General features: G+C 43.1%; 1 protein-coding gene across 3 annotated transcripts in view; it reads left to right on the top strand.

The window, feature by feature from the left end:
* The window catches only part of EIF4G3 (eukaryotic translation initiation factor 4 gamma 3), a 437,959-nt gene that overhangs the window by 346,845 nt on the left and 64,655 nt on the right, over positions 1 to 26,459 (top strand). For all 3 annotated transcript variants that reach the window (XM_065421392.1, XM_065421390.1, XM_065421391.1), the window contains 6 exons: positions 7,521 to 7,691; positions 9,246 to 9,443; positions 11,368 to 11,514; positions 11,893 to 12,129; positions 16,252 to 16,356; positions 25,655 to 25,787. In XM_065421392.1, the coding sequence (XP_065277464.1) occupies positions 7,521 to 7,691; positions 9,246 to 9,443; positions 11,368 to 11,514; positions 11,893 to 12,129; positions 16,252 to 16,356; positions 25,655 to 25,787 (991 nt within the window). The remainder of the gene's footprint in view (positions 1 to 7,520; positions 7,692 to 9,245; positions 9,444 to 11,367; positions 11,515 to 11,892; positions 12,130 to 16,251; positions 16,357 to 25,654; positions 25,788 to 26,459) is intronic.

The raw sequence follows: 26,459 nt of genomic DNA, 5'->3' as shown, positions 1-26,459 counted from the left end.
TGTTCAGTGATGTGTGTTTGCTGGTGAGTATTTGCTTTAGGTTGGGGGGTTGTCTGTAAGCGAGGACAGGTCTTGGGCCTAATCACATCAGCCATACCATCAGGGGCTCGTTCACCTGCACATCTACCAATGTGATACATGCCATCATGTGCCAGCAATGCCCCTCTGCCATGTACATTGGCCAAACCGGACAGTCTCTACGCAAAAGAATTAATGGACACAAATCTGACATCAGGAATCATAATACTCAAAAACCAGTGGGAGAACACTTTAACCTGTCTGGCCATTCTATGACAGACCTGCGGGTGGCTATCTTAAAACAGAAAAACTTCAAAAACAGACTCCAACGAGAGACTGCTGAGCTGGAATTGATATGCAAACTAGACACAATCAACACAGGATTAAATAAAGACTGGGAATGGCTGAGCCATTACAAACATTGAATCTATCTCCCCTTGTAAGTATTTTCACACTTGCTTCTTATCAAACTGTCTGTACTGAGCCATCTTGATTATCACTTCAAAAGTTTTTTTTCTCTTACTTAATTGGCCTCTCAGAGTTGGTAAGACAACTCCCACCTGTTCATGCTCTCTGTATGTGTGTGTATATATATCTCCTCAATATATGTTTCACTCTATATGCATCCGAAGAAGTGGGTTGTAGCCCACGAAAGCTTATGCTCTAATAAATTAGTTAGTCTCTAAGGTGCCACAAGTACTCCTGTTCTTTTTGCGGATACAGACTAACACGGCTGCTACTCTGAAACATAGAATACTATATTCTCGCGGGGGCCCCTGAGGGGCCCGGGGCCTGGGGCAAATTGCCCCACTTCCCCCTCCCCCCGCCCCCCCCCCCCGCGACCCTGCTTTTTGGCTGTCTGTCGTTTCAGAAATAGCAAATTTCAAACAAAATTACATGGGGAGATAATTCAGAGTTACTCAAAATAGAACCAAGAGAGATATTTATGATACAGATGAAAACTGAAAAATATAGAAACAAATGAGGCCTACTTGTGTACGAAGAGAAAAATGTACCCAGATGAGCATAAGGAGGAGCAGTTAGCCTTCTTTGGTTTCCTGGATGTTTCTGAGGGATTTGGATTAGTTTAATTATATTCTAAGAAGGGACAGAACAAGAAGCAATGGTCTCAAGTTGCAGTTGGGGCGGTCTAGGTTGGATATTAGGAAACATTATTTCACTAGGAGGGTGGTGAAGCACTGGCATGGGTTACCTAGGGAGGTGGTGGAATCTCCATCCTTAGAGGTTTTTAAGGCCTGGCTTGACAAAGCCCTGGCTGGGATGATTTACTTGGTGTTGGTCCTGCTTTGATCAGGGGATTGGACTAGATGACCTCCTGAGGTCTCTTCCAACCCTAATATTCTATGATTCTAAGCTAAACCAGAAAGAAGACACTAGGGCCCCATTTTACTATTTGTGAGTTCCAGGGCCGGTGCAAGGAAGTTTCGCGCCCTAGGCGAAACTTCCACCTTGCGCCGCCCTGCCCCCCCCCCCCACACACACACCCAGCTACCCCTCCCCCCCGCGGCAGCTAACCCAGCCCCCCCCCCCCCCGGGGAGCCTGCCACCCCCCCCCCCCCCGCCCAGGGAGCAGACCCCCCCCCCCCCCGCAGCAGCTACCCCCCCACCGCGGCAGCTAACCCCGCCCGGGGAGCCCGCCTGCACGGCAGCTAATCCTGCCTCCACGGCAGCTAACCCCGCCTGGGGAGACACACACCCCACACACACACACCCCCCCCCGCGGCAGCTAACCCCGCCTGGGGAGACTCCTCCCCACCGTGGAAGCTAACCCCGCCCGGGGAGCCCCCCCACCCCCCGCGGCAGCTAATCTCGCCTGGGGAGCCCGCCCCAGCTCACCTTGGCTCCGCCTCCTCCGCTGAGCACGCCAGCGCCGCTCTAATTCTCCTCCCCTCGCAGGCTTGCAGCAGGGGCTGTGTGCTCAGCGGAGGAGGCAGAGTGGAGGTGATGTGGGGCGGGGAGCGGTTCCCCTGTGCGCCCCCTCCCGTTACTGTGGGCAGCCCTCCCCGAGCGCGCCCCCCCCCCCCGCCCCAGCTCACCTCCACTCCACCTCCTCGCCTGAGCGGGCTTTTAGGCACCCCCAACCACTAGGCGCCCTGGGCAGCCACCTAGTTTGCCTAAATGGTTGTACCGGCCCTGGTGAGTTCCCTGCTGTGCTTCTGACTCACCTGACAAGTCCTTTAGAGTTTTCCCCATCTGTAAGGCAGGTGTTTTGTGAGTTTGTTAGATACTTTTGAGATCCTTGGATGGAAGGTGCTATAGAAGTGTAAAGTGATAGCATTATTATTGAAGGTGCTATATAATTAATTATTATTAATAGTAGTTATTTATATTTTGGTACCAACAAGGAGTCTCAGGCTTTTTGCTTTTGCTTTTGCTTTTGCAAAAAGCTAGGCCCCCATTGTGTTAGGCACCACAAACACAGACCACAATTCAGTTCCTGCCGCAAAAAGCTTATACTATACTAGAGTATTTTGACTATAAATCATTCCTGGCAGACTACTATTCACTGAGAGGGATTTTAAAAGCCAACCACAAACATTCAGCCAATTTGAAATCAGTTTATTCACAAATATAAATATTATTCTTTTAAAAAACTACTTTTCTGGATTAGCTGCTTTGATCTATTGAAGGTCTGTCCTGTAAACCAAACCGGTTTCAAAAAGACTACACTGGACTAGTCATCTGCCACTATGGCACCAATGCCCATCAGGCAAAATAATGAATTCTACCTCAGCCATTTAATATACAGTATATACTTGTTCATAAGCCGAATATTTTTGGTAAAAAAGTGACACATCAAAGAGCGGGGGTCGGCCTTTAAACGGGTCTACACCAAAATTTGATAATTTTAAACTCTATGGAATCATTGAATTGAATATCTAATACAGGGATTGGCAACCTTTGGCACGCGGCCCGCCAGGGTAAGCACCCTGGCGGGCCAGGCTGATTTGTTTACCTGCCGCGTCCGCAGGTTTGGCCGATCGCGGCTCCCACTGGCTGCAGTTCGCTGCTCCAGGCCAATGGGGGCGGCAGGAAGCGGCGGCCAGCACATCCCTCAGCCCGCACCGCTTCCCGCTGCCCCCATTGGCCTGGAGCGGTGAACCGCGGCCAGTGGGAGCCACGATTGGCCGAACCTGCAGGTAAACAACCCGGCCCGGCCCGCCAGGGTGCTTACCCTGGCGGGCCGTGTGCCAAAGGTTGCCGATCCCTGATCTAATACATTGTAGTTTTGTTTACTTGGAGCATCCGAGTAAACAAATGCGAACCAGCTCCCATTGGCTGGGAACGGCGAACCGCGGCCACAGGAAGCTGAGGGGCTCCATGCTCCAAGTAAACAAAACGTCCCGACCCGCCAGCGGCTTACCCTGACGGGCTGGGAGCCAAAGTTTTCCAACCCCTGAAATATAGGGTCGGCTTATGAAAGGGTCATACAGTTTTTGCTATTTTTACCTATCCATTTTGGGAGGTCGGTTTATAAACGAACGGGCTAATGAATGAGTATATACGGTAATAGAAATAAATCACTGCCCTAGGATTAATGTCACCTGCTTTAATAACAAATGCATTGACTTGACATGTTCTTATAGTTCAGTACAGTAACTCCTCACTTAACTTCGTCACGGTTAACATTGTTTTGTTGTTACGATGCTGATCAATTAGAGAACATGCTCGCTTAAAGTTGTGCAGTGCTCCCTTATAACGTTGTTTGGCAGTCGCCTGCTTTGTCCACTCCTTGCAGGAAGAGCAGCCCATTGGAGCTAGCTGGTGCTGCCTTGTAGAGTGCGAGGCTACATTAACAACAGTGTGTTAACCCTTGAGGGCTCAGCCAAGTGCTAGTTCATCATTTAGCAATAAGGCATTCCCTGGGAAATATTCCACCCTCTGACTCCACCACCTCAACCAAACTTCACAATCATCATAGCTGTGTACAGTATTAAATTGTTTGTTTAAAACTTATAGTGTGTGTGTGTGTGTGTGTGTGTGTGTGTGTGTGTGTGTGTGTGTAAAAATGTATAGTCTTTTGTCTGGTGAAAAAAAATTCCCTGGAACCTAACATTAATTCTTATGGGGAAATTGGATTCATTTAACATCATTAAGCGAGGAGTTACTGTATGTGTCTATGAGCCCTAAATGTGTCTATAAGCCCTGTATGTGTCTATAAGCCCTAAATGTTTTGGGACTTGCCTATTTGATACCTCTTTCCCCATGCTTTACTGGAACAGCTGCAGTTAATGAAGGGTCCCTCAAGCTGGAACCCTGTTGGTGTAAAAGAGAGGGGGCTTCTGGCAAGCTGTTTTCCATGAAGGGCCCTCAGTTTAGGAAGAAGCCCAAATCTGTTTACTTTCAGGGCACCCTGCAAACTCTTTTCTTTACTTAAGGCTTTTCTACACATACAGAGCTGCAGCAGAGCCCCGTAGTGCTTACTGAAGACGCTACCTACGCCAAGGGGAAGGTACTCCACCTCCCTGAGAGAGGCAGTAGCTGTATTGACAGGAGAAGCCCTCTCATCAACATAGCACTGTCTACTCCAGGGGCTAGGGAGTTAGAACTACGTCACTCAGTGGTGTGGATTTTCTACACTCCCGAGTGACGAAGTTATACTGACATTAAATCCACACCCCTGAGCAACGTAGTTATACCGAGTGTAGACCAAGCCTTAGCCTTTTGGGAAGGATGAGGCATGATAAGGGCTGGCGTTTATGGCTGAAGCAGATAGTGTTTGGGTTTGATTTTGTGTCTGGTTGGCTGTTTTCTGGTTTTAGTATGAAGGACAGTTTCTGTCTTACGTGGTTGTACATTTGCAAAGGCACTTAAAGCCTTGAATAGGTACTTTGTAATATTGGTTATAAATTGATTAGGCTCTAAGCAGATTTTGTTATATCAAACCAGAGCGAGCATGTTTTGATGAAAATGGGGAGTGAATTTTCAGTAGTCATGGAACTGAAGTGACTGATGGCATGGATTTCAACAAGGCGTAGCGCAAGCAAGTGCTGTATACATTTCCACACAGTTGTGTCTGCCAATACACTGTAATACGGATCTGCTAATCTTGTCAGTGTGATGGATTTACTTGTGCAATTATGTGGCTTTTATAGTGTGGACAAATGGGAACTAGGATGAGACTGTTAGACTCATTTATGTGTGTCCTGGAATTAGATTTGAATGCATGACTTCATACGTGAAAGGCTAGTAGGTTAGTACACAAACCTCTATACCACATAACTCTTTTCAGTGCTTTGTCATGGCTTATGAAGCATGTAAGCGCGTGAGATCATTATCCCGTGACAATATTTGATTCCATTGGCATTATCACTTAATGAAAGCCAAACTAAACTCCAGCAGTGACCATTAGTATATTGTGATTTTTTTTATCAGCAGCAAGCATTTATGCCATCAAAGTGAAGTGTTTAACATTCCTATTATAAGTGCCTATACTCAGGGGTTTTCTAACTCTGCCAAAAATGTGTTTTAGGCTGAAACTTGGCATGCAGGGCATCAGCCCACAAGCATATTTTTTTTCATGTAATCAGTTTAGCCATTTGAATAACTCAGATGATTTTGCTTCAACAATGTGGATTAATCACTTTGTCAAATAGAGATTGGCTTTTGAAGTGTCCAAAATTTTATGTAAAAGTTATGTACAGCACAGAAAAGGTGTCAAATATGTTTTGTTAACAAGTGTTAAAGGACTGTTCGTTGACAAAACATGTAACTTAATATTGAGTAATCAGGCATTGCTATCAGAGATATGAGAGTTAGTGCACCATTCAGTACATTTAGTATTTAAACAAGAGTCCAAAGATTACTCTGGTGAGGCATGTGTGTTATACCCTTTTCCAATACAAATGATCTTTCTCTACTGTACCATCAGCATTGTTCATGTGTGGTTTTGAATGGGGTAAACTGTCCTACGCTGTGTACTCTGTGGGAGGTGGTGAGTGCCATCTTTCAAAAGAAAAGTTTACATTCCTCCAGCAGTGAAGTTTAGAGATAATTTGAATCACATCCGTTTTGATTACTCAGCCTCAGGTGAATTGACCCTCTTTTCTATGTGCAACTCAAAAATAGCTTTGTTGTTTAAAATCAAATTCAGTTGAAACATCAATAATAGGCTAGCAGTTTTACCAAAAACATAACTTACTAGCCTGAGCTTGCATGTTTAAAATAGACAGGAAGATGCTGCTTAGTCCTAGAACAGTGGTTCCCAACCTTTGAACCCCTTTCAGTAAAATGTCAAGTCTCACAAACCCCCTCCTAAAAATGAATATTTCCAGGGATTTTCTCGTTTACCTGAGTATAAATTATAAAAGCAGTGATCTTGGAAATATAAAATTTGTTTTTATGACATGCTTATTACACACTGTTTATTATTAAGTGTCCCTGGCCTCTGTTTGCCAGAAGCTGGGAATGAGCGAAAGGGGATGGATCATTTGATGATTACCTGATCTGTTCATTCCCTCTGGGGCACCTGGCACTGGCCACTGTCGGAAGACAGGATACTGGGCTAGATGGACCCTTGGTCTGACCCAGTAGGGCCATTCTTATGTTCTTATTTATCATTACAGTATTTTTATTACATTATGAAAATGGCAACACTCTTCCAAGATCTCACTTTCGTAGCTTGTATCACTTTGAATAAGCCTATTATAAGACAAGGCTCCTATGTTTCATCAAGGAATATGAGATGTGAAACAGCATGAAGGTATTTAAGAAGCCAACTCAAAGAGTTCCTCCTACACAAGCATTCAGGTCTTGAGCAGTCCAGGCAAACAACGCACGTTACAATAAAGCTTAAACGTGTTCGTCATAATTTTAAAAACAATACTAGGTGCCTATTTAATTTTAAAAACAGCAAAAAATAGCCACCTCCCTTTCCATTTCTTATAAGGAGTCTTGAAGTTTAAATCTCCTCAGTGTGATAGATATGCTTGCTTTGATCCTCTTAGCTCTTGGAAGTCTGCTGCTGCTGACCCCGTGCTGCCCGGGGTCCCTAGGGATAGCTCTGTCCACCATTAGGGAATTTTTTTCCGAGAACCCCCTGTAACATTTCGTGAACCCCCAGGGGTTCACGAACCCCAGTTTGGGAACCACTGTCCTAGGACATGCTTTTATTGTGACCTCCTATCTTAATAGTCTCTATTTTTCAAAACTTTCTGATGTACACTGGGAATCAGTTCCACAAATCTTAAGTAGTGTGGTGGGATAGAAGAGGTTCTGACTGATAGGTAGCAGTCATCCTATTTCAGTTGTGATGATGGCTGACAGAGGGAAGAGTGTCTTCTGTTTGTCCCTTTAATCTGCATTGCACAGATTCCAAGCTGGGGTCTAGACCAGTTTATTGTCTGAGAGGAATTCATAAAAGTAGTAGGGTGAATTGTTGATTGATTGTATTGTCACCCACAGCTATTACTTGAGTACTGGTGTATGTATTGTGAGCAGTGAGTATTAAAGGGGATACAATAAGGAATTTTTTGTCCTAGTTGTTGAATGTTGGACCAAGAAGATCACAGCCAAGCCAGAGGAGGGAGCCCAGGAAGATCATCACTGTATGTGTGAAAGAAGATGTACACCTGAAGAAAGCAGAAAATGCCTGGAAGCCAAGCCTGAAAAGAGACAGCCAGGCTGAGGACCCAGAAAATATAAAAACCCAGGTGAGAACAGTCTCGATACATTTTGTGAATGCCAATGAATTTCTGGGGTGGTCTTACACACGGCTAATTGAATCCTCAGTAGACACTAACATTTCATTCTATTAACACTGGAAAAATTGTAGTTTCTTCTTGCTGTTGTGATATTCTTGTCCTTGCTGTTGTACTGGACAATAACCCTCGCAGCACTGAGGTCCAGTTTGAGTCACAGTTCTGATCTGACTTTTTGTTGTTGTTGTTTTTACTCTTATTCAGAGTTAAAATTGGGTCACTTGAAGACAGGAAATACCAGACAACCTACTACGTCTCTACCAGAATTATTTTTATGCAGCTATTCTACTTGAATATTTCTGCCTTCACTTTAAAAACAAACAACCTCAAACTTTCAATATAACGCAAAACTTCCTTTTCATCCCCTTGTAGAATGTATTTCTGTACTGAGCCTGAGCGGCACTAAAGTTCTTCTATAGATTTCCCTCTTGCAAAGTCCTGCCCATGCCAACACTGCTATATCTCAAACTTTCTCTCTAGGTTTCTCTCCCTCCGCTCTTTCATGGGATAACCACTGAAGGTGCAGATATTTGCTTGGTGGTACAATTTTTGATCTGAGACATGGGAGGATAAGCTGGAATATTTTTGAAGTACAGTGGAATTTTGTTCCAGTTGCCAAATATAAGCTTGTTGACCAAATGAATATAGAATTATCTGTCCTAGAGTAAATATAGTAAAAGCTTGTTACCGCTATCTATGAAAAAAAAAAAAGCTTCAAGTTAAGTTTAACTATAGAACATAAATGACTGCTTCTAAAGTTATCCCAGATAAAAAAAATTCAAGTGCCCAAGTCCTATTTTCAAAAGTGACTTAGGCATTTAGGAGCCTGTGTCACTAAAAGTCAATGAGACTTTGGTTCCTAACTGCCTACATTACTTTTGAATCACATAGGCACTTTAGAAAGGGTTGCCCCCTTCCTCTATTGCTGTTAATCTATCGATGAGTTAGTATTAAAGGTGAACTGAAACGCTTTTTACCTTAGAAAACTGAGAGAGGTGCATTTTCCTGCACTTCCTGGTCCTTTAGATATAGGTGAAGTTATCAACTGTTACAGGAGAGACCCACAAAATCCATCTTGTGGGTAAGTGGCAGCAGAACTGACTTTCAAGTATTTTGTTATAAAATATACAGTGGAGCCTGCCTCTACTGGAATGGGGATATAGTGAAATTCTGTTAATTGTCAAGTACAGTGAAAATCACTCATAGTTTCAAAGCACCACAGATTGCAATTCAAATAATAGTAAACCTCTCTTTGTGAGTAATAATTAATGCAATTTTAACACGTAGTAGATAGGACTGTACTTAAGGACTTGTCTGGGGGTTTCACTGTATGTATTACTGATCAGTTCTGGATATACATTCTATTAGTGACTTGGCATCTGAAAAACTCCTTTTAAAAGCTTTTCTGTTCACCTTTAAAATTCATACCAGTTCATTATTCAGATCACCTCCTATAATCTTGCTGTGTTTGTGCTCTGCACTTACTGTTTTTACTGACATGTTTAGGAGCTGTTCCGCAAGGTACGAAGTATCTTAAACAAATTGACACCACAGATGTTCAATCAGCTAATGAAGCAAGTAACAGACCTGACTGTAGACACAGAAGAGAGGCTGAAAGGAGTCATTGACCTGGTCTTTGAGAAAGCCATCGATGAGCCCAGCTTCTCTGTGGCTTATGCAAATATGTGTAGATGTCTCGTAACGGTAAGAGTAGCAAAAGTCAAACAGAAGTTTCCTGTGGGTAAGTTCTCCCCTTGCTGCACATCATTCCCATGGACTAAAATGGGAATAATGTAAACACATCCAGGGCAGAATTATACCCCTTAGTATTTGTTATTGAACTTCTTAGTGTATCTGAGAAAATCTTATATTACAAAATTGTGTTTACATGTATACATTGGCCACACATGCACCCAGAAAACCCAGAGTGAAATTGACTAGGAGTGATGCTAAAATGATGTCCAGATTTGTAGCTACAGGTTGCTGAGCACTTTTGAAAATTTTGTGATTAAATTGCAGTTCAGCCCTAAAAGTACCTCCATAAAAACAGGATTCCAGATTCAAGTTGTGTCACTGATTTCCAGAGCAAATGTGTTCAGTTTGCAAGTAGAAAGCTGAGGCAATTCCTAAATTCCAGCCCCACAAACTGACCCTGGGCTCTGACAATCAATCCACTCTTTTTGTCTTGAGTCTCATTATCACTGATGGTTTTGTATTCTCAACTGTGTTCTCAGTTACACTTATAGTGGCTTTTTGCAGTGTTTATGATGTATTATGTAAAAGCATATTTACACACCTTTTTAAAGCTGGTTATTTATTTGATAGAGAGAAGGCTTTGATGTGTATTATGTAAATCTGTATCGAGGCACATTTTAAACTAATAAATAGGTATCCTGACTCATTACTGCAGTGACTCTCATGAAAACAGATACACAGGTCATCAATGTGATACTTCATAACCACTCCAGTAGTGATTCAGTAGCAGAATGGTGCAAATGCCATCTTGAAATGGACATGCAGATTAAAGAACTATTACTGATCTACGATAGAATGTAATGCCTTTTTTGGAATTGACGTCATCAAATCCAGAGTTCATTCCAGGCCACAGGCTTGTGCCCTGGCCACACAATTCCAATTCTACATAAAACTTGAGTGATTTTTATCCTAATGGTGCACCATGACAAACAATACAGTCAAGGATTGCTGGCCATGCTATTGGCAGTAAAAGTGAGATTTTCCTTATGTTAAGCATCAGTCACACTACTAGTGTCAGTCATTAGACCTGTTACAGCATCTAACACAATAGGTACTTTAAAAATGCAGAAAGGAAAAATGGAGATTGAGGGTGGAGAAAAGAGGGGTAGAAGTAGAGAAGAGGGGGGAAAACAGAGAAGGAGAGGTAGTGATGGAGAAAACTAATCCTACCAGAAATAGCACCTCTTGTCACTCAGAGACAAGAAGCACTGCCTCCAGAAAAGCCATTTCAGGCATCAGAAAGTTTCAGGCAAGATAGGGGAGGGTCGAATCACCAAACTTAAGGTAAGAAACATTTACCCGTAAAATTTGGGGAATGACCCTTTTTTTTCCAAGTGTTGATCCCTGTTTTTGTCATTGGTGGAGCACTGCCCCAGAGTGGCACATTTCTGAAATGAACCCTAAAAATCATGGACCTGATAAGATTTAGCTACAGTGTGCATACTGTTACATAGGCGATACATACAGACTGCTCTGTGAATGTTTATTAACAATAATATATATTGTTGTGGCATAGCTCTGGAATCTGAAATGCATAATAAAAATTTGTATTTTAAAATGTTCTTATTTTAAAAAATCATGAATCTTAAACAGGATTCTTTGTAGGGAAACCATAATCTACTTCTAGGCTAAGATGTTGTCAGACAAGGTTTAGTATGGAGAAAATTTTCATATCTGAATTCTGAAACTCATAAAAATATGGTTGTCTAATGAAAACACTGGCAAGATGCTTAACTGTAGTAGCCTTGCAAGCTCTTCTATTACTGTTTATTAAAATATGTAATAAAATGTAACTGATAGTGATTAGATCAGATCCTTTGTATGGCAAGGTTTAACCCTGCTTTTCCCTGTGTTTTTCTTCCATTGGATACAGCTGAAAGTACCTATGGCAGACAAGCCTGGGAGCACAGTAAATTTCCGCAAGTTGCTACTGAATCGTTGCCAGAAGGAATTTGAAAAAGACAAAGCCGATGATGATGTCTTTGAGAAGAAGCAAAAAGAGCTCGAAGCTGCTACCACTGTGAGTTTCTTCATAAAATCTCAGTGATCTTTGATAGTCGAATCATAGAAGATTAGGGTTGGAAGGGACCTCAGGAGGTCGTCTAGTCCAACCCCCTGCTCAAAGCAGGACCAATCCCCAACTAAATCATCCCAGCCAAGGCAATCTTGAAGGACTGCTATGGATGCTTTGGAAAATTTTGATTTCTTGTGTTGCTGTGGTTGGGTTTAATAACAAAAGCTGTTTGCATTAACTGAAGCCCTTGTGATTATATGTTTCTTAGTTTTGGGAGTAAGAGGGTGGGGATGTGAACAGCAGTAACTCTAGCTTTTCAGAAGCGTGTGCTACAGTGTGGTTTCCATGTGCATGCTTTCTAGAATTCCCCTTTCTGTTCTACAGCCAGAGGAGAAGACACGGCTCCATGAGGAGCTGGAAGAGGCCAAGGACAAGGCTCGACGGAGATCCATCGGAAACATCAAATTCATTGGTGAACTCTTCAAACTGAAAATGCTGACAGAGGCCATCATGCATGACTGTGTGGTGAAGCTGCTTAAGAACCACGATGAAGAGTCCCTGGAGTGCCTTTGCCGCCTGCTCACCACCATCGGCAAGGACTTGGACTTTGAGAAAGCAAAGGTAAAGAAGAGACTGAGTGACAGTGGCTGAACAGGGATGCAAAAGTGGGGGCTCGGTGCTTTCAGTTGCCGTTGTTTTCTCTAGGAATTTCTGTCATGTTCTATTAAATCAGATGCTGAGAATGTTTCATCCCCACCCTGTCTCATTGCCTTCCCACCCCTTTCCAAAATATTATGTACAGTTGGCTACATTAAGCACTAGCTGAAATATTTTAATTCCTTTTGCTGTTTAGCTGTTTCCAAGTAATTCACCCAGCTACACAACCTAAAAAGTATTTGACATACATAATATCTTCCTTTTACACATGGAATCTTAATCTGTCAACCGCAGTCCCCAAAGCCTTAAAATGTATTCCAGTTTCTTTGCTCTTTGGGGATTGTGTTACATATGGAAAAACATCATCAAATGAATTGTTCATGGTAACATCTGCAAGGCACGTTGACTGATCTAAACTTCCTCATTATCAAAGCAATCACAGGCTGAGACAAGTCTTCTGATTGTATTGTTTTCTCTGAAAATTCACCTTGTGTTATGTTGTGTTGTGATCACAAGCTGTATTGTGATGAGGCAGATGTTTCACGCTGCACTGCTGCATTTTCCTTCCCCTATTTTTCCAGTAGATGTAAGTGTAATTTACTGCATTACACATTAGATTAACTCAATCCTATTGGCATTAGCCATCTGCTTCTATTTCACACAAGCCACGCAAGGGGCGGGGGGAGGGATAGCTCAGTGGTTTGAGCATTGGCCTGCTAAACCCAGGGTTGTGAGTTCAATCCTTGAGGGGGCCACTTGGGGATCTGGGGCAAAATCAGTACTTGGTCCTGCTAGTGAAGGCAGGGGGCTGGACTCGATGACCTTTCAAGGTCCCTTCCAGTCCTAGGAGATGGGATATCTCCATTAATTATTATTATTATTATTATTATTATTATAAGGGATGAAGACGTATTCAGATTTGCCTGCCAGAACTCAATCAGACACAACTCTGGAAACTGAGCTAATTGTTTTCAGCTGCTCTTAGAAGGGAGTTTCCTTGCAGTTTGGTGGATTGCAGGGATCACAATGGAAACCAATCCTAATCCTTACAGTGATCCCTCAGTGGATTGCTGTTTATTTGGGGGACCGTGTGCTGAGCCTAGCGACTTGCTAGGCAAGGCTGAGAGCTTCTTAACAAGGCTTTGAGCTCTTAGCCCTTTATCACCCATTAAGCCTTAACCAGGGTCGGGGCTACTCAGGAAGACCCGGGCTTTAAAAAGCCTGCTCCTAAGTGACCAGAGGAGCTAGTGAACAGGAGCGGATAACGGGAGTTTTGAGAGGGAGTTGAGAGGGAGGAGTGTGAGGGGGACTAGATACACTTAACATTCTTTAAAGTTAAAGCCAAAAATACCCCAATAAAAAACAAAAGCACAGCAAAGGAACGAGCTTCAGGAGGAGGTTAGTGAAACAGAAATTAAAAGGTACAACAGTGAGGCCACTGGACGATCGAGATGCTGAAGGAGATAAAGCCATTGCGGAGAAACTAAATGAATTTTTCCTCAGCCATGAATTCATCCTCAGCCGTGAAGTCCGATGCAATGAATTCATTTAATTTCTCCGCAATGGCTTTATCGCCTTTGAGTGCTCCATTAGCATCTCGATCATCCAGTGGCCCCACTGGTTGTTTAGCAGGCTTCCTGCTTCTGGTGTACTTAAAAAAAATTGCTATTACTTTTTGAGTCTTTGGCTAGCTGTTCTTCAAATTCTTTTTTGGCCTTCCTAATGATATTTTTAGACTTCATTTGCCAGAGTTTATGTTCCTTTCTATTTTCCTCACTTTTTAAAGGATGCCTTTTTGCCTCTCACTGCTTCTTTTACTTTGTTGTTTAGCCACGATGGCACTTTTTTGGTTCTCTTACTATGTTTTATAATTTGGGGTATACATTTAAGTTGAGCTTCTATTATGGTGTCTTTAAAAAGTTTCCATGCAGCTTGCAGGGATTTCACTTTTGGCACCGTACCTTTTAATTTCTGTTTCACTAACCTCCTCATTTTTGTGTAGTTCCCCTTTCTGAAATTAAATGCTACAGTGTTGGGCTGCTGTGGTGTTTTCCCTGCCACAGGGATGTTAAATTTAATTATATTATGGTCACTGTTACCAAGCAGTCCAGCTATATTCACCTCTTGGACCAGATCCTGTGCTCCACTTAAGCCTAAATCAAGAATTGCCTCTCCTCTTGTGGGTTCCAGGATTAGCTACTCCAAGAAGCAGTCATTTAAGGTGTCAAGAAACTTTATCGCTGCATCCCGTCCTGAGGTGACATGTACCCAGTCAATATGGGGCTAGTTGAAATCCCCCATTATTATTACTGAGTTTTTAATTTTAATAGCCTCTCTAAACTCCCTGAGCATTTCACAGTCACTATCACCATCGTGGTCAGGTGGTTGGTAATATATCCCTACTGCTATATTCTTATCAGAAGAAGAAAGTACAATTACTTACCGTACAGTAACTGTGGCTCTTTGAGATGTTGTAGTCAGTGTGGATCCCATGACTCACCCTTCATCCCCGCTTTTCAGAGTCCTCAGCTAAATGGGCTTTGAATTGCAAAGGAACTGAGGGAGGGCCATGACCCCTCTATGGGAATACAAGGAGGCATAGGATATATGTGCGGTCCCGGCAGACAGCTATTAAAAGAAATCTGGTCTCATGCACATGGAATCCACATTGACTACAACATCTTGAACAACCTCAATTACTATAGGGTAAGTAATAGTACTTTCCCTCAATTCCTCCCCATCTCAGCATCTACACACTAGCTGCATCACCCAAGGCTTCAATCCTGCACTATTGACATCGGTAAGAGTTCTGCCACTAAGGGTATGACTACACTGCAATTGGAGGTGTGATTGTAGCACATGTAGACATACCCGAGCTAGCTTTAACCTTGCTAGCTTGGGTACCATCAGCAGTGAAGCTGCAGCAGTACAGGCTAGCCACCCAAGTACAAGTCCACCAGTGATCCTTGTAATGTACTCAGGTGACTAGCCTGTGCTGCTGTGGCTTCACTGCTATTGATACCCAAGCCAGCTAGAGTAAAGCTAGCTTACGTCTGTCAACATGTGCTGCAGTCACACCTCTGATTGTAGTGTAGACAGACCCTCACTTCCTAGGAGCAGGATCGGGCTCGTAGGCTGTACTTATTGTATTGCATTTTCTATTCTCATTGCTTATTTATGTTAATGCTCTTTCTGCCAAATTCATTAACTTCATTAGAATTACAACACCAGGGTTGAATTTGACCCCTTGTGTTCCCCCCCTATAACAGGGAGAACGTTTTATTAAGTATTATCATTGTAGCTGAAATGCTAGCAATAGTTACAATTAAAGTTGCTGGAAAATTTCCCGTTTAAGTATCTGTTTTCCATCACTCATCACTTTCTGAAACTTTCACCTTTTAAGGATGAAATTTTCCAGGATTGACCCATGCCCAAGAGTTAATTTTTTTTTTTAAGTCTGAAGGAAAATGTTCCGCTGTTTTTGAATGAGAGGAATGAAAAAATTAAACTTTTTGGTTATTAAAAAAAAAATCTTGCAACTTCTTTTTTTTATAACAGCTCTAGCTCCAAAATGGGTGGGGGTTGTAATTTTAGAGTTTGGCAAGCCCTTGATAAATAGAAGTGCCTTTCAGTGTCCTGGTGAAAATTGATTTTAGTGTGGCCAAATTTATAAGCCTTTGGAAAAAAACCACTTTTCTTGTCAGTAAATGATAGCACTATTTTTAATGATAACATAACTGATTGAAAGGATGTTGTGCATATGGATGTGGTAACTTATCTATGTAGTCAAAATATATTGAAAGTTTGTAGTGAATTAGGCAGGGATCCGTAGAATCCCAGCCTCATTCCCCAACCATCACGTAAGCATTCTTTGGGCCATACACGCATAAGTCCAGTACGTGCATGAAAGTGTGCATGACCTGATGCACATTTTCACACAGAGCAAATCTAGATCCCTGAATCAATCATACAGTGTATTGCGGCAATGATCAGTAGACTACTCTGGGGCAAAATTGATTGCCCAGGTAAAGTTGCATTCCGATGTTCTTCTGAGAGTTGATGATGGCATTTGTGTCTTTTTTATAGCCCCGTATGGACCAGTATTTTAATCAAATGGAGAAGATTGTGAAAGAGAGAAAAACGTCCTCCAGGATTCGTTTCATGCTTCAGGATGTAATAGACCTAAGGCTGGTATGTACCCACTGAAGTAAGTAAAAGAGCATGGTCATTGGCACTACTGTAATGGAATATCCCTCAAATGAGAGTAATAATTATTGATTACAGTAGTAGTAATGGTGAAAGGAAAATCTGTACCCTTTTTGCTCATCCCAGATATCTGGTCATTTGAAAGGTAAGAAGCACTCCTCCTTCCCCCTTCCCCGGCCTCACTTTATTGAGGGCTAAGAGATTAGTGTTTGGTGGACAGATTAATTGCTTCACATGTTTAGGACACTAAGGTCCTGTCTACACTGCAAATACGGACATGTTTTTGTAACGAGTTTTTGATACACTCATCCAACCCGATTACAACAAACACAGCTCAGCTTTTGTCCAAAGTAGGTTTTGGGTTTTTTTTAAATAACATAAACTTGTATCACTTGTTGTGTGTCTATTCTTAGCGCTCTGCTTAACCATGTATGTATCTATGCATTCTGGGTAGCTGTCTCAAAGTGCTGGAACTGGAGACAGAGTGCCCAGAGGACATGAGCACATAGCTACACCAGCAGCACTCTGGGGTGCTCTGAACACACCGAGGATTGAGATGACTAGCCAGTCTGGTTACACAAGGGTTTCAGAAGCCCTCTATGCATCAGGAAAAAAAGTGTGCTCAGTTTGTTACAGGAAGTTACATGTCTCAGCCTGTACTGCTAGCAAGAATGATAATATGATTAGCTACCATGATTACAGTATACCCTCGCTATAATGAACCTGTTGGGATCCAAGCCTATACAGGAGAGATGGGCTCCACCTAAACCAAAGTGGAACCAGACTGCTGGCACTAAACATTCAAAAGGTTGTAGAGCAGTTTTTAAACTAGGAGATGGGGGAAAGCCGACTGCTGCAGAGGAGCGTGTGGATCGGACACAGACTTCTCTTAGAGGAGAGTCTATTGATCGAGATTCTCTAGGTTTTAGTCAGGAGCAGAGGCTGGAGGAGGATAATGTAAGGGCCAGATCAGACGAGAAACATTGACATAAAGAATCGGACGCATCAGAAAAGGGCAGACAAATAAACAGTGACAAGTTTTTAAAGTGCTTGTACACAAATGCTAGAAGTCTAAATAATAAGATGGGTGAACTAGAGTTCCTCGTGATAAAGGAGGATATTGATATAATAGGCATCACAGAAACCTGGTGGACTGAGGACAATCAATGGGACACAATCATTCTGGGGTACAAAATATATCGTAAGGACAGAACGGGTCGTGCGGGGGGGGGGGAGAGTGGCACTATATGTGAAAGAAAATGTAGAATCAAATGAAGTAAAAATCTTAAGTGAATCCACATGTTCCATAGAATCTCTATGGATAGAAATTTCATGCTCTAATAAGAATATAACATTAGGGATCTATTATCGACCACCTGACCAGGACAGTGATAGTGAGGATGAAATGCTAAGGGAAATTAGAGAGGCTATCAAAATTAAGAACTCAATAATACTGGGGGATTTTAATTATCCCCATATTGACTGGGAACATGTCACCTCAAGACGAAATGCTGAGACAAAATTTCTCGATACTTTAAATGACTGCTTCTTGGAGCAGCTGGTACGGGAACCCACAAGGGGAGAGGCAACTCTAGATTTAGTCCTGAGTGGAGTGCAGGAGCTGGTCCAAGAGGTAATAATAACAGGACCGCTTGGAAATAGTGACCATTATATAATAACATTCAACATCCCTGTGGTGGGAAGAACATCTCAACAGCCCAACACTGTGGCATTTAATTTCAAAAAATGGGAACTATGCAAAAATGAGTTGGTTAGTTAAACAGAAATTAAAAGGTACAGTGACTAAAGTGAAATCCCTGCAAGCTGCATGGGCGCTTTTTAAAGACACCATAATAGAGGCCCAACTTAAATGTATACCCCAAATTAAGAAACACGGTAAAAAAACTAAAAAAGAGCCACAGTGGCTTAACAACCATGTAAAAGAAGCAGTAAGAGATAATAAGTCTTCCTTTAAAAAGAGGAAGTCAAATCCTAGTGAGGTAAATAGAAAGGAGCATAAACACTGCTAAATTAAGTGTAAAAATGTAATAAGAAAAGCCAAAGAGGACTTTGAAGAACGGCTAGCCAAAAACTCAAAAGGTAATAACAAAATGTTTTTAAAGTACATCAGAAGCAGGAAGCCTGCTAAACAACCAGTGGGGCCCCTCGATGATAGAGATAGAAAACGAGCGCTTAAAGACAATAAAGTCATTGCGGAGAAACTAAACAAATTCTTTGCTTCGGTCTTCACGGCTGAGGATGTTAGGGAGATTCCCAAACCTGAGCCGGCTTTTGTAGGTGACAAATCTGAGGAACTGTCACAGATTGAAGTGTCACGAGAAGAGGTTTTGGAATTAATTGATAAACTTAACAGTAACAAGCCAATGGGACCAGATGGCCTTCACCCAAGAGTTCTCAAAGAACTCAAATGTGAAATTGCAGAACTATTAACTAGGGTTTGTAACCTGTCCTTTAAATCTGCTTCTGTACCCAACGACTAGAAGATAGCTAATGTAACGCCAATATTTAAAAAGGGCTCTAGAGGTGATCGCGGCAATTACAGACCAGTAAGTCTAATGTCGGTACCGGGCAAATTAGTCGAAACAATAGTAAAGAATAAAATTGTCAGACACATAGAAGAACATAAATTGTTGGGCAAAAGTCAACATGGTTTCTGTAAAGGGAAATCGTGTCTTACTAATCTATTAGACGGGTAGACACTCTATTAGAGTGTCTATTAGACACTCGCTTGCATCTGAAGAAGTGAGGTTCTTACCCACGAAAGCTTATGCTCCCAATACTTCTGTTAGTCTTAAAGGTGCCACAGGACCCTCTGTTGCTTTAATCTATTAGAGTTCTTTGATAGGGTCAACAAACTTGTGGACAAGGGGGATCCAGTGGACATAGTGTACTTAGATTTCCAGAAAGCCTTTGACAAGGTTCCTCACCAAAGGCTCATACGTAAATTAAGTTGTCATGGGATAAAAGGGAAGGTCCTTTCATGGATTGAGAACTGGTTAAAAGACAGGGAACAAAGGGTAGGAATTAATGGTAAATTCTCAGAATGGAGAGGGGTAACCAGTAGTCTTCCCCAAGGGTCAGTCCTAGGACCAATTCTATTCAACTTATTCATAAATGATCTGGAGAAAGGGGTAAAAAGTGAGGTGGCAAAGTTTGCAGATGACACTAAAGTGCTGAAGATAGTTAAGACCAAAGCAGACGGTGAAGAACTTCAAAAAGATCTCACAAAACTAAGTGATTGGGCAACAAAATGGCAAATGAAATTTAATGTGGATAAATGTAAAGTAATGCACATTGGAAAAAATAACCCCGACTATACATACAATATGATGGGGGCTAATTTAGCGACAACAAATCAGGAAAAAGATCTTGGAGTCATCGTGGATAGTTCTCTGAAGATGACCACGCAGTGTGCAGAGGCAGTCAAAAAAGCAAACAGGATGTTAGGAATCATTAAAAAGGGGATAGAGAATAAGACGGAGAATATATTATTGCCCTTATATAAATCAATGGATAATGCATACAGATGTGGTCCCCTCATCTCAAAAAATATATACTGGCACTAGAAAAGGTTCAGAGAAGGGCAACTAAAATGATTAGGGGTTTGGAGAGGGTCCCATATGAGGAGAGATTAAAGAGGCTAGGACTTTTCAGCTTGGAAAAGAGGAGACGAAGGGGGGATATGATAGAGGTATATAAAATTATGAGTGATGTAGAGAAAGTAGATAAGGAAAAGTTATTTACTTATTCCCATAATACAAGAACTAGGGGTCACCAAATGAAATTAATAGGCAGCAGGTTTAAAACAAATAAAAGGAAGTTCTTCTTCACACAGCGCATGGTCAACTTGTGGAACTCCTTACCTGAGGAGGTTGTGAAGGCTAGGACTATAACAGGGTTTAAAAGAGAACTGGATAAATTCATGGAGGTTAAGTCCATGAATGGCTATTAGCCACAATAGGTAAGGAATGGTGTCCCTAGACTATGTTTGTCAGAGGGTGGAGATGGATGGCAGGAGACAGATCACTTGATCATTACCTGTTAGGTTCACTCCCTCTGGAGCACCTGGCAATGGCCACTGTCAGTAGACAGGATACTGGGCTAGATGGACCTTTGGTCTGACCCAGTACGGCCGTTCTTATGTTCTTAAGCCTTTTGTTCATTGTAGCCAGGGGTTTGTTATCATAGAATAGCAGGGTTGGAAGGGACCTCAGGAGGTCATCTAGTCCAACCTGCTTCTCAAAGCAGGACCAATCCCCAGACAGATTTTTGCCCCAGATCCCTAAATGGCCCTCTCAAGGATTGAACTCACAACTCTGGGTTTAGCAGGCCAATGCTCAAACCACTGAGCTATCCCTCCCCGACCTTAACAACCTCTAAGGAAGGAGATTCCACCACCTCCCTAGGTAATCCATTCCAGTGCTTCACCACCCTCCTAGTGAAAAAGTTTTTCCTAATATCCAACCTAAACCTCCCCCATTGCAATTTGAGACCATTACTCCTTATTCTGTCATCTGCTACCACTAAGAACAGTCTAGATTCATCCTCTTTGGAACCCTCTTTCAGGTAGTTGAAAGCAGCTATCAAATCCCCCCTCATTCTTCTCTTCTGCAGACTAAATCATCCCAGTTCCCTCAGCCTTTCCTGATAAATCATGTGCTCCAGCCCCCTAATCATTTTTGTTGCCCTCTACTGGACTCTTTCCAATTTTTCCACATCCTTCTTGTAGTGTGAGGCCCAAAACTGGACACAGTACTCCAGATAAGGCTTCACCAATGCCAAATAGAGGGGAATGTTCACATCCCTCGATCTGCTGGCAATGCTTCTACTTATAGAGCCCAAAATGCCGTTAGCCTTCTTGGCAGCAAGGGCACACTGTTGACTCATATCCAGCTTCTCATCCACTGTAACCCCTAGGTCCTTTTCTGCAGAACTGCTGCCTAGCCACTCAGTCCCGAGTCTGTAGCAGTGCATGGGATTCTTCCATCCTAAGTGCAGGACTCTGCACTTGTCCTTGTTGGTTTCTTTTGGCCCAATCTTCCAATTTGTCTAGGTCCCTCTGTGTCCTGTGCCTACCCTCCAGCATATCTACCACTCCTCCCAGTTTAGTGTCATCTGCAAACTTGCTGAGGGTGCAATCCACGCCATCCTCCAGATCATTAATGAAGATATTGAACAAAACCGGCCCCAGGACTGACCCTTGGGGCACTCCGCTTGATTCCGGCTGGCAACTAGACATGGAGCCATTGATCACTACCTGTTGAGCTCGATGATCTAGCCAGCTTTCTGTCCACTTTATAGTCCATTCATCCAGCCCATACTTCTTTAACTTGTTGGCAAGAATACTGTGGGAGACCGTATCAAAAGCTTTGCTAAAGTCAAGGAATAACATGTCCACTGCTTTCCCCTCATCCACAGACCCAGTTATCTCATCATAGAAGGTAATTAGGTTAGTCAGGCATGACTTGCCCTTGTGAATCCATGCTGACTGTTCCTGATCACTTTCCTCTTCCTCTAAGTGCTTCAAAATTGATTCCTTGAGGACCTGCTCCATGATTTTTCCAGGGACTGAGGTGAGGCTGACTGGCCTTTAGTTCCCCGGATCCTTCTCCTTCCCTTTTTTAAAGATGGGCACTACATTAGCCTTTTTCCAGTCATCCGGGACCTCCCCAGATCGCCATGAGTTTTCAAAGATAATGGCAATGGCTCTGCAGTCACATCCGCCAACTCCTTTAGCACCCTCGGATGCAGCGCATCCGGCCCCATGGACTTGTGCTCGTCCAGCTTTTCTAAATAGTTCTGAACCACTTCTTTCTTCACAGAGGGCTGATCACCTCCTCCCCATACTGTGCTGCCCAGTGCAGTAGTCTGGGAGCTGATCTTGTTCGTGAAGCCAGAGGCAAAAAAAGCATTGAGTACATTAGCTTTTTCCACATCCTCTGTCACTAGGTTGCCTCCCCCATTCAGTAAGGGCCCACACTTTCCTTGACCACCTTCTTGACCTTCTTCTAACATACCTGTAGAAACCCTTCTTGTTACTCTTAACATCCCTTGCTAGCTGCAACTCCAAGTGTGATTTGGCCTTCCTGATTTCACTCCTGCATGCCTGAGCAATATGTTTATACTACTCCCTGGTCATTTGTCCAATCTTCCACTTCTTGTAAGCTTCTTTTTTGTGTTTAAGATCAACAAGGATTTCACTGTTAAGCCAAGCTGGTCGCCTGCCATATTTACTATTCTTTCTACACATCGGGATGGTTGGTTCCTGCAACCTCAATAAGGATTCTTTAAAATACAGCCAGCTCTCCTGGACTCCTTTCCCCCTCATGTTATTCTCCCAGGGGATCCTGCCCATCAGTTCCCTGAGGGAGTCAAAGTCTGCTTTTCTGAAGTCCAGGGTCCTGCTCTCCTTTCTTTCTTGTATCAGGATCCTGAACTCGACCATCTCATGGTCACTGCCTCCCAGGTTCTCATCCACTTTTGCTTCCCCTACTAATTCTTCCCTGTTTGTGAGCAGCAGGTCAAGAAGATCTCTGCCCCTAGTTGGTTCCTCCAGCACTTGCACCAGGAAATTGTCCCCTACGCTTTCCAAAAACTTCCTGGATTGTCTGTGCACCGCTATATTGCTCTCCCAGGAGATATCAGGGTGATTGAAGTCCCCCATGAGAACCAGGGCCTGTGATCTAGTAACTTCTGTTAGTTGCCGGAAGAAAGCCTCATCCACCTCATCCCCCTGGTCGGGTGGTCTATAGCAGATTCCCACCACGACATCACCCTTGTTGCTAGGGTGACCAGATAGCAAGTGTGAAAAATCGGGACGGGGGTGGGGCGTAATAGGCGCCCATAAAAAAAAAAGCCCCAAATATCAGGACTGTCCCTATAAAATGGGGACATCTGGTCATCCTGCTTGTTGCTCACACTTCTAAACTTAATCTAGAGACTCTCAGGTTTTTCTGCAGTTTCATACTGGAGCTCTGAGCAGTCATACTGCTCTCTTACATACAATGTAACTCCCCCACCTTTTCTGCCCTGCCTGTCCTCCCTGAACAGTTTATAGCAAAAGGACAATTAAAAAAAATGGGCAGAGGGACTGGGACTTGGTCTGTCTGGGGCTTCAGGCTGTCTGCCCTGCATGGCTGGGGCTGGGGCTCCGAGCTGTCAGCCATGCACGGCTGCGGCTGGGCTCGGGGCTGTCAGCCCTGCATGGCAGTGGGGTTGGGGCTTCAGGCTGTCAGCCCTGCACAGCAATGGTGTTAGGGCTCCGGGCTGTCAAGCCTTGCACGGGGGCGGGCCTTTGGGCTGTCAGCCCTGCATGGTGGGTTTGGGGCTCCAGGCTTCAACCCTGCGCACTGGGGCTCCGGCTTCAGCCCTTGGCAGGGGGAGGTGGGATAGGGGCCTACTCCTTAGTTTCTGCCCTTGGTCTCAACGTATGATGCGGGATAAAAATTGTTGGGGTTTTTTTTTACAATAGAGTACTTACTGTAGTTGGGATCCAGGGACCAGGTTTGTTATACCCAAAGGTTCATAATAAGGAAGGGTCTTATAGGGGGTTTTACTTATTAACCATATTGCGTGTGGACACAAATTACCTTTAGAGCTGGCCATATCAATAACTGGTTCCAAACTTGTCTGAAAGTTAGTGAGGATGAGTCCAATCTAAACTAAAAATGTAAAAAAATCTAAAAACGTAGCCAGACTAAAGCTTAATACATAACCTGGGCTTTAACGCCGTTACAGAGTATAATAGAGGTCATCTACACTAAAAAATTGTAAACAGGTTGTAGCCAGGTCAAGAAACAACCATGGTATATTTGGATCCTTGGTGTTTTGGGGTAGATGAATCTGTATAGTATGGGGTCTAGTGACAGCATCAATCGCCTAATTTTTTCTTGTGCATAAAGGTTCCACTTTTTTTCCCAAAGAGTTCCCGTTTGGCCCATATTAGATTCTTTTATAGTGTGGGGTAGCATTTCTCAAAGCAAGTTATTCCAGCCCCTATTGATTCAGGTCCAGGTAAACTGTCTCACGTTAGTATATATTGAGTCTTGGAATAACTGGCAAATCAGTTTTCCACAAAAATACAGCTATTACTGCTCTTTTGGATCAAGTTGGTATTCAGTTATGCTGCATAGGATAGAAAAGATAATGATCTGAAGACTTTTATAGCACAAGTGGTTAAAGCAGCCTTGCATGTTATGTCAGTCGTGTTCTTTTATGAAGGTGGATCCTTGTTACAGAAGCCAAATTCAATGATATATTCTTGCATTATATATACATTCTACTATTGTAAGTCTGAGGCTAGAAATGGGGTATGGGTTAGGTGACCCAGCTCCACAGCATCCTTTTCACTGGTGGTCCTTCTAATCTAAAGATACATGTACTCTAAAGATACTAACAGTGACATATAGAGTACAGACACTGCACGCCCAGCTAACACAGATATAAATAGCAGTGTAGACAGTGAGGCACAGCTTATGTATGTAGAGTAGAATAGAGTGCCCTACATGACTGAAGCCCGAGGATATATACCCTACCTGGGCTAGGTACATGCCCAAGCAGTGCCTCCCACATCTACAGTGTTATTTTTAGCAGTGCAGCGTCCTGCTGCCTCCCTGCTGCCGCAGCCTTTCCCCACAAAGTGAAAGGCTGAGGCAGGGGAGAAAGACTCGGCATCAGGAAAAGGTTCTGGTAGCTCTCCGCTGTCTTCCCCCTGAAAGAGCCTTTCCTCATCGCAGTAAAAGGCTCTGGCAGTGGAGAGCTTCTTGAGCCTTTCACTGCAGCATGTAGCTACACATATTGGGCTTGTACTCTACATGCTGCTGTAAATGTATGTAAGGGTATGTCTATTCTGCAATTAAAAACCCATGGCTGGTCTGTGCCAGCTGATTTGGGCTCATAGGGCTGTTTAATTGCAGTGTAGATGTTTGAGCTCAGGCTGGAGCCCAAGCACTAGGGGGACCCTGCGAAGTGAGAGGGTCCCAGAGTTTGGGCTTCATCCTGAGTCAGAATGTCTTCATGTCAGTTAAACAGCCCTGCAGCCTAAGGCCGCGAGCCCAAGTCAGCTGGCACGGGCCAGCATTTGGTATCTAATTACAGAGTAAACATATCCTAAGGGCGAGAAGATTACTGAGAAGCTAGCTATTGAACTGTGTAAGCCACTTTTACAACCTTACTCTCACCATGTCCTTGATATCACATTTACTAGGCTTCTCTGTAAATGCCATAGAACTCATTTTAGGTTCTTGTGTACTGCCTTATACAGTGCAACTGGGTATCCCGGAGAGCAGATCAAGGCCCCAAGACTATTGAGCAGATTCATAAAGAAGCAAAAATTGAAGAGCAAGAAGAGCAGAGAAAGGTCCAGCAACTCATGACCAAAGAGAAGAGAAGACCAGGTAAAGAACCACACAAATTAGCTCTCATTTCACTGTTCAAAATCATATCAAAAAGGCACAAATCTGTTAAGGAATTTCTGTCACGGACATGAATGAGATTGGAAGAGGCGGAAAATCTGAGGATACTTTCTCCAACATCCCTCTGCAATGTCAAGCACCATCCACCCTCCCAGAGAAGCTGGTTTCTCCTGCTAAAATGATCACTGATGAAATTGCTAACATTGTTGACAAAGAGGGTCTCATGGAAATCTGGTTCTGTTGCCTGCTCTGCATTGACTTCCTATGTGTGTTTTTTTGGGGAAAATCCCTTAAGTTCCTAAATGCCTCAGTTTCCTTATTTGTAAAATTGTAATTACACCATATGGGTGGTTGATGCTTAAATGTTACATTTATGTGAAGCACTGCACTTCTCTAGGGCTTCACAGGGATCTCAGAGTATTATAATTACTATTTAGGAGTCACATTCTGCCTGTCTTACTCACATTGAGTAGCATCTTACTTCATGAATACTGTGATTTCAATAAACGGGAGTACTCCCATAGTAAGATGCAATTCAGTGTGTGAAAGGGTGTGATAGCCTGACCTTAAATTGTTGTTAGGCATCAAACTTAAACACCCATTGAGATGAATAGAGGCTGTTCATACCTTTCTGAGCTATTGTACCAAAATCAG

Source organism: Emys orbicularis, chromosome 22 (genome assembly GCF_028017835.1).
Source record: "Emys orbicularis isolate rEmyOrb1 chromosome 22, rEmyOrb1.hap1, whole genome shotgun sequence".
NCBI classification, from domain to species: Eukaryota; Metazoa; Chordata; order Testudines; family Emydidae; genus Emys; species Emys orbicularis.
Note: the sequence above shows the minus strand (reverse complement) of the source record. Positions and strands in the feature narration are given on the sequence as shown.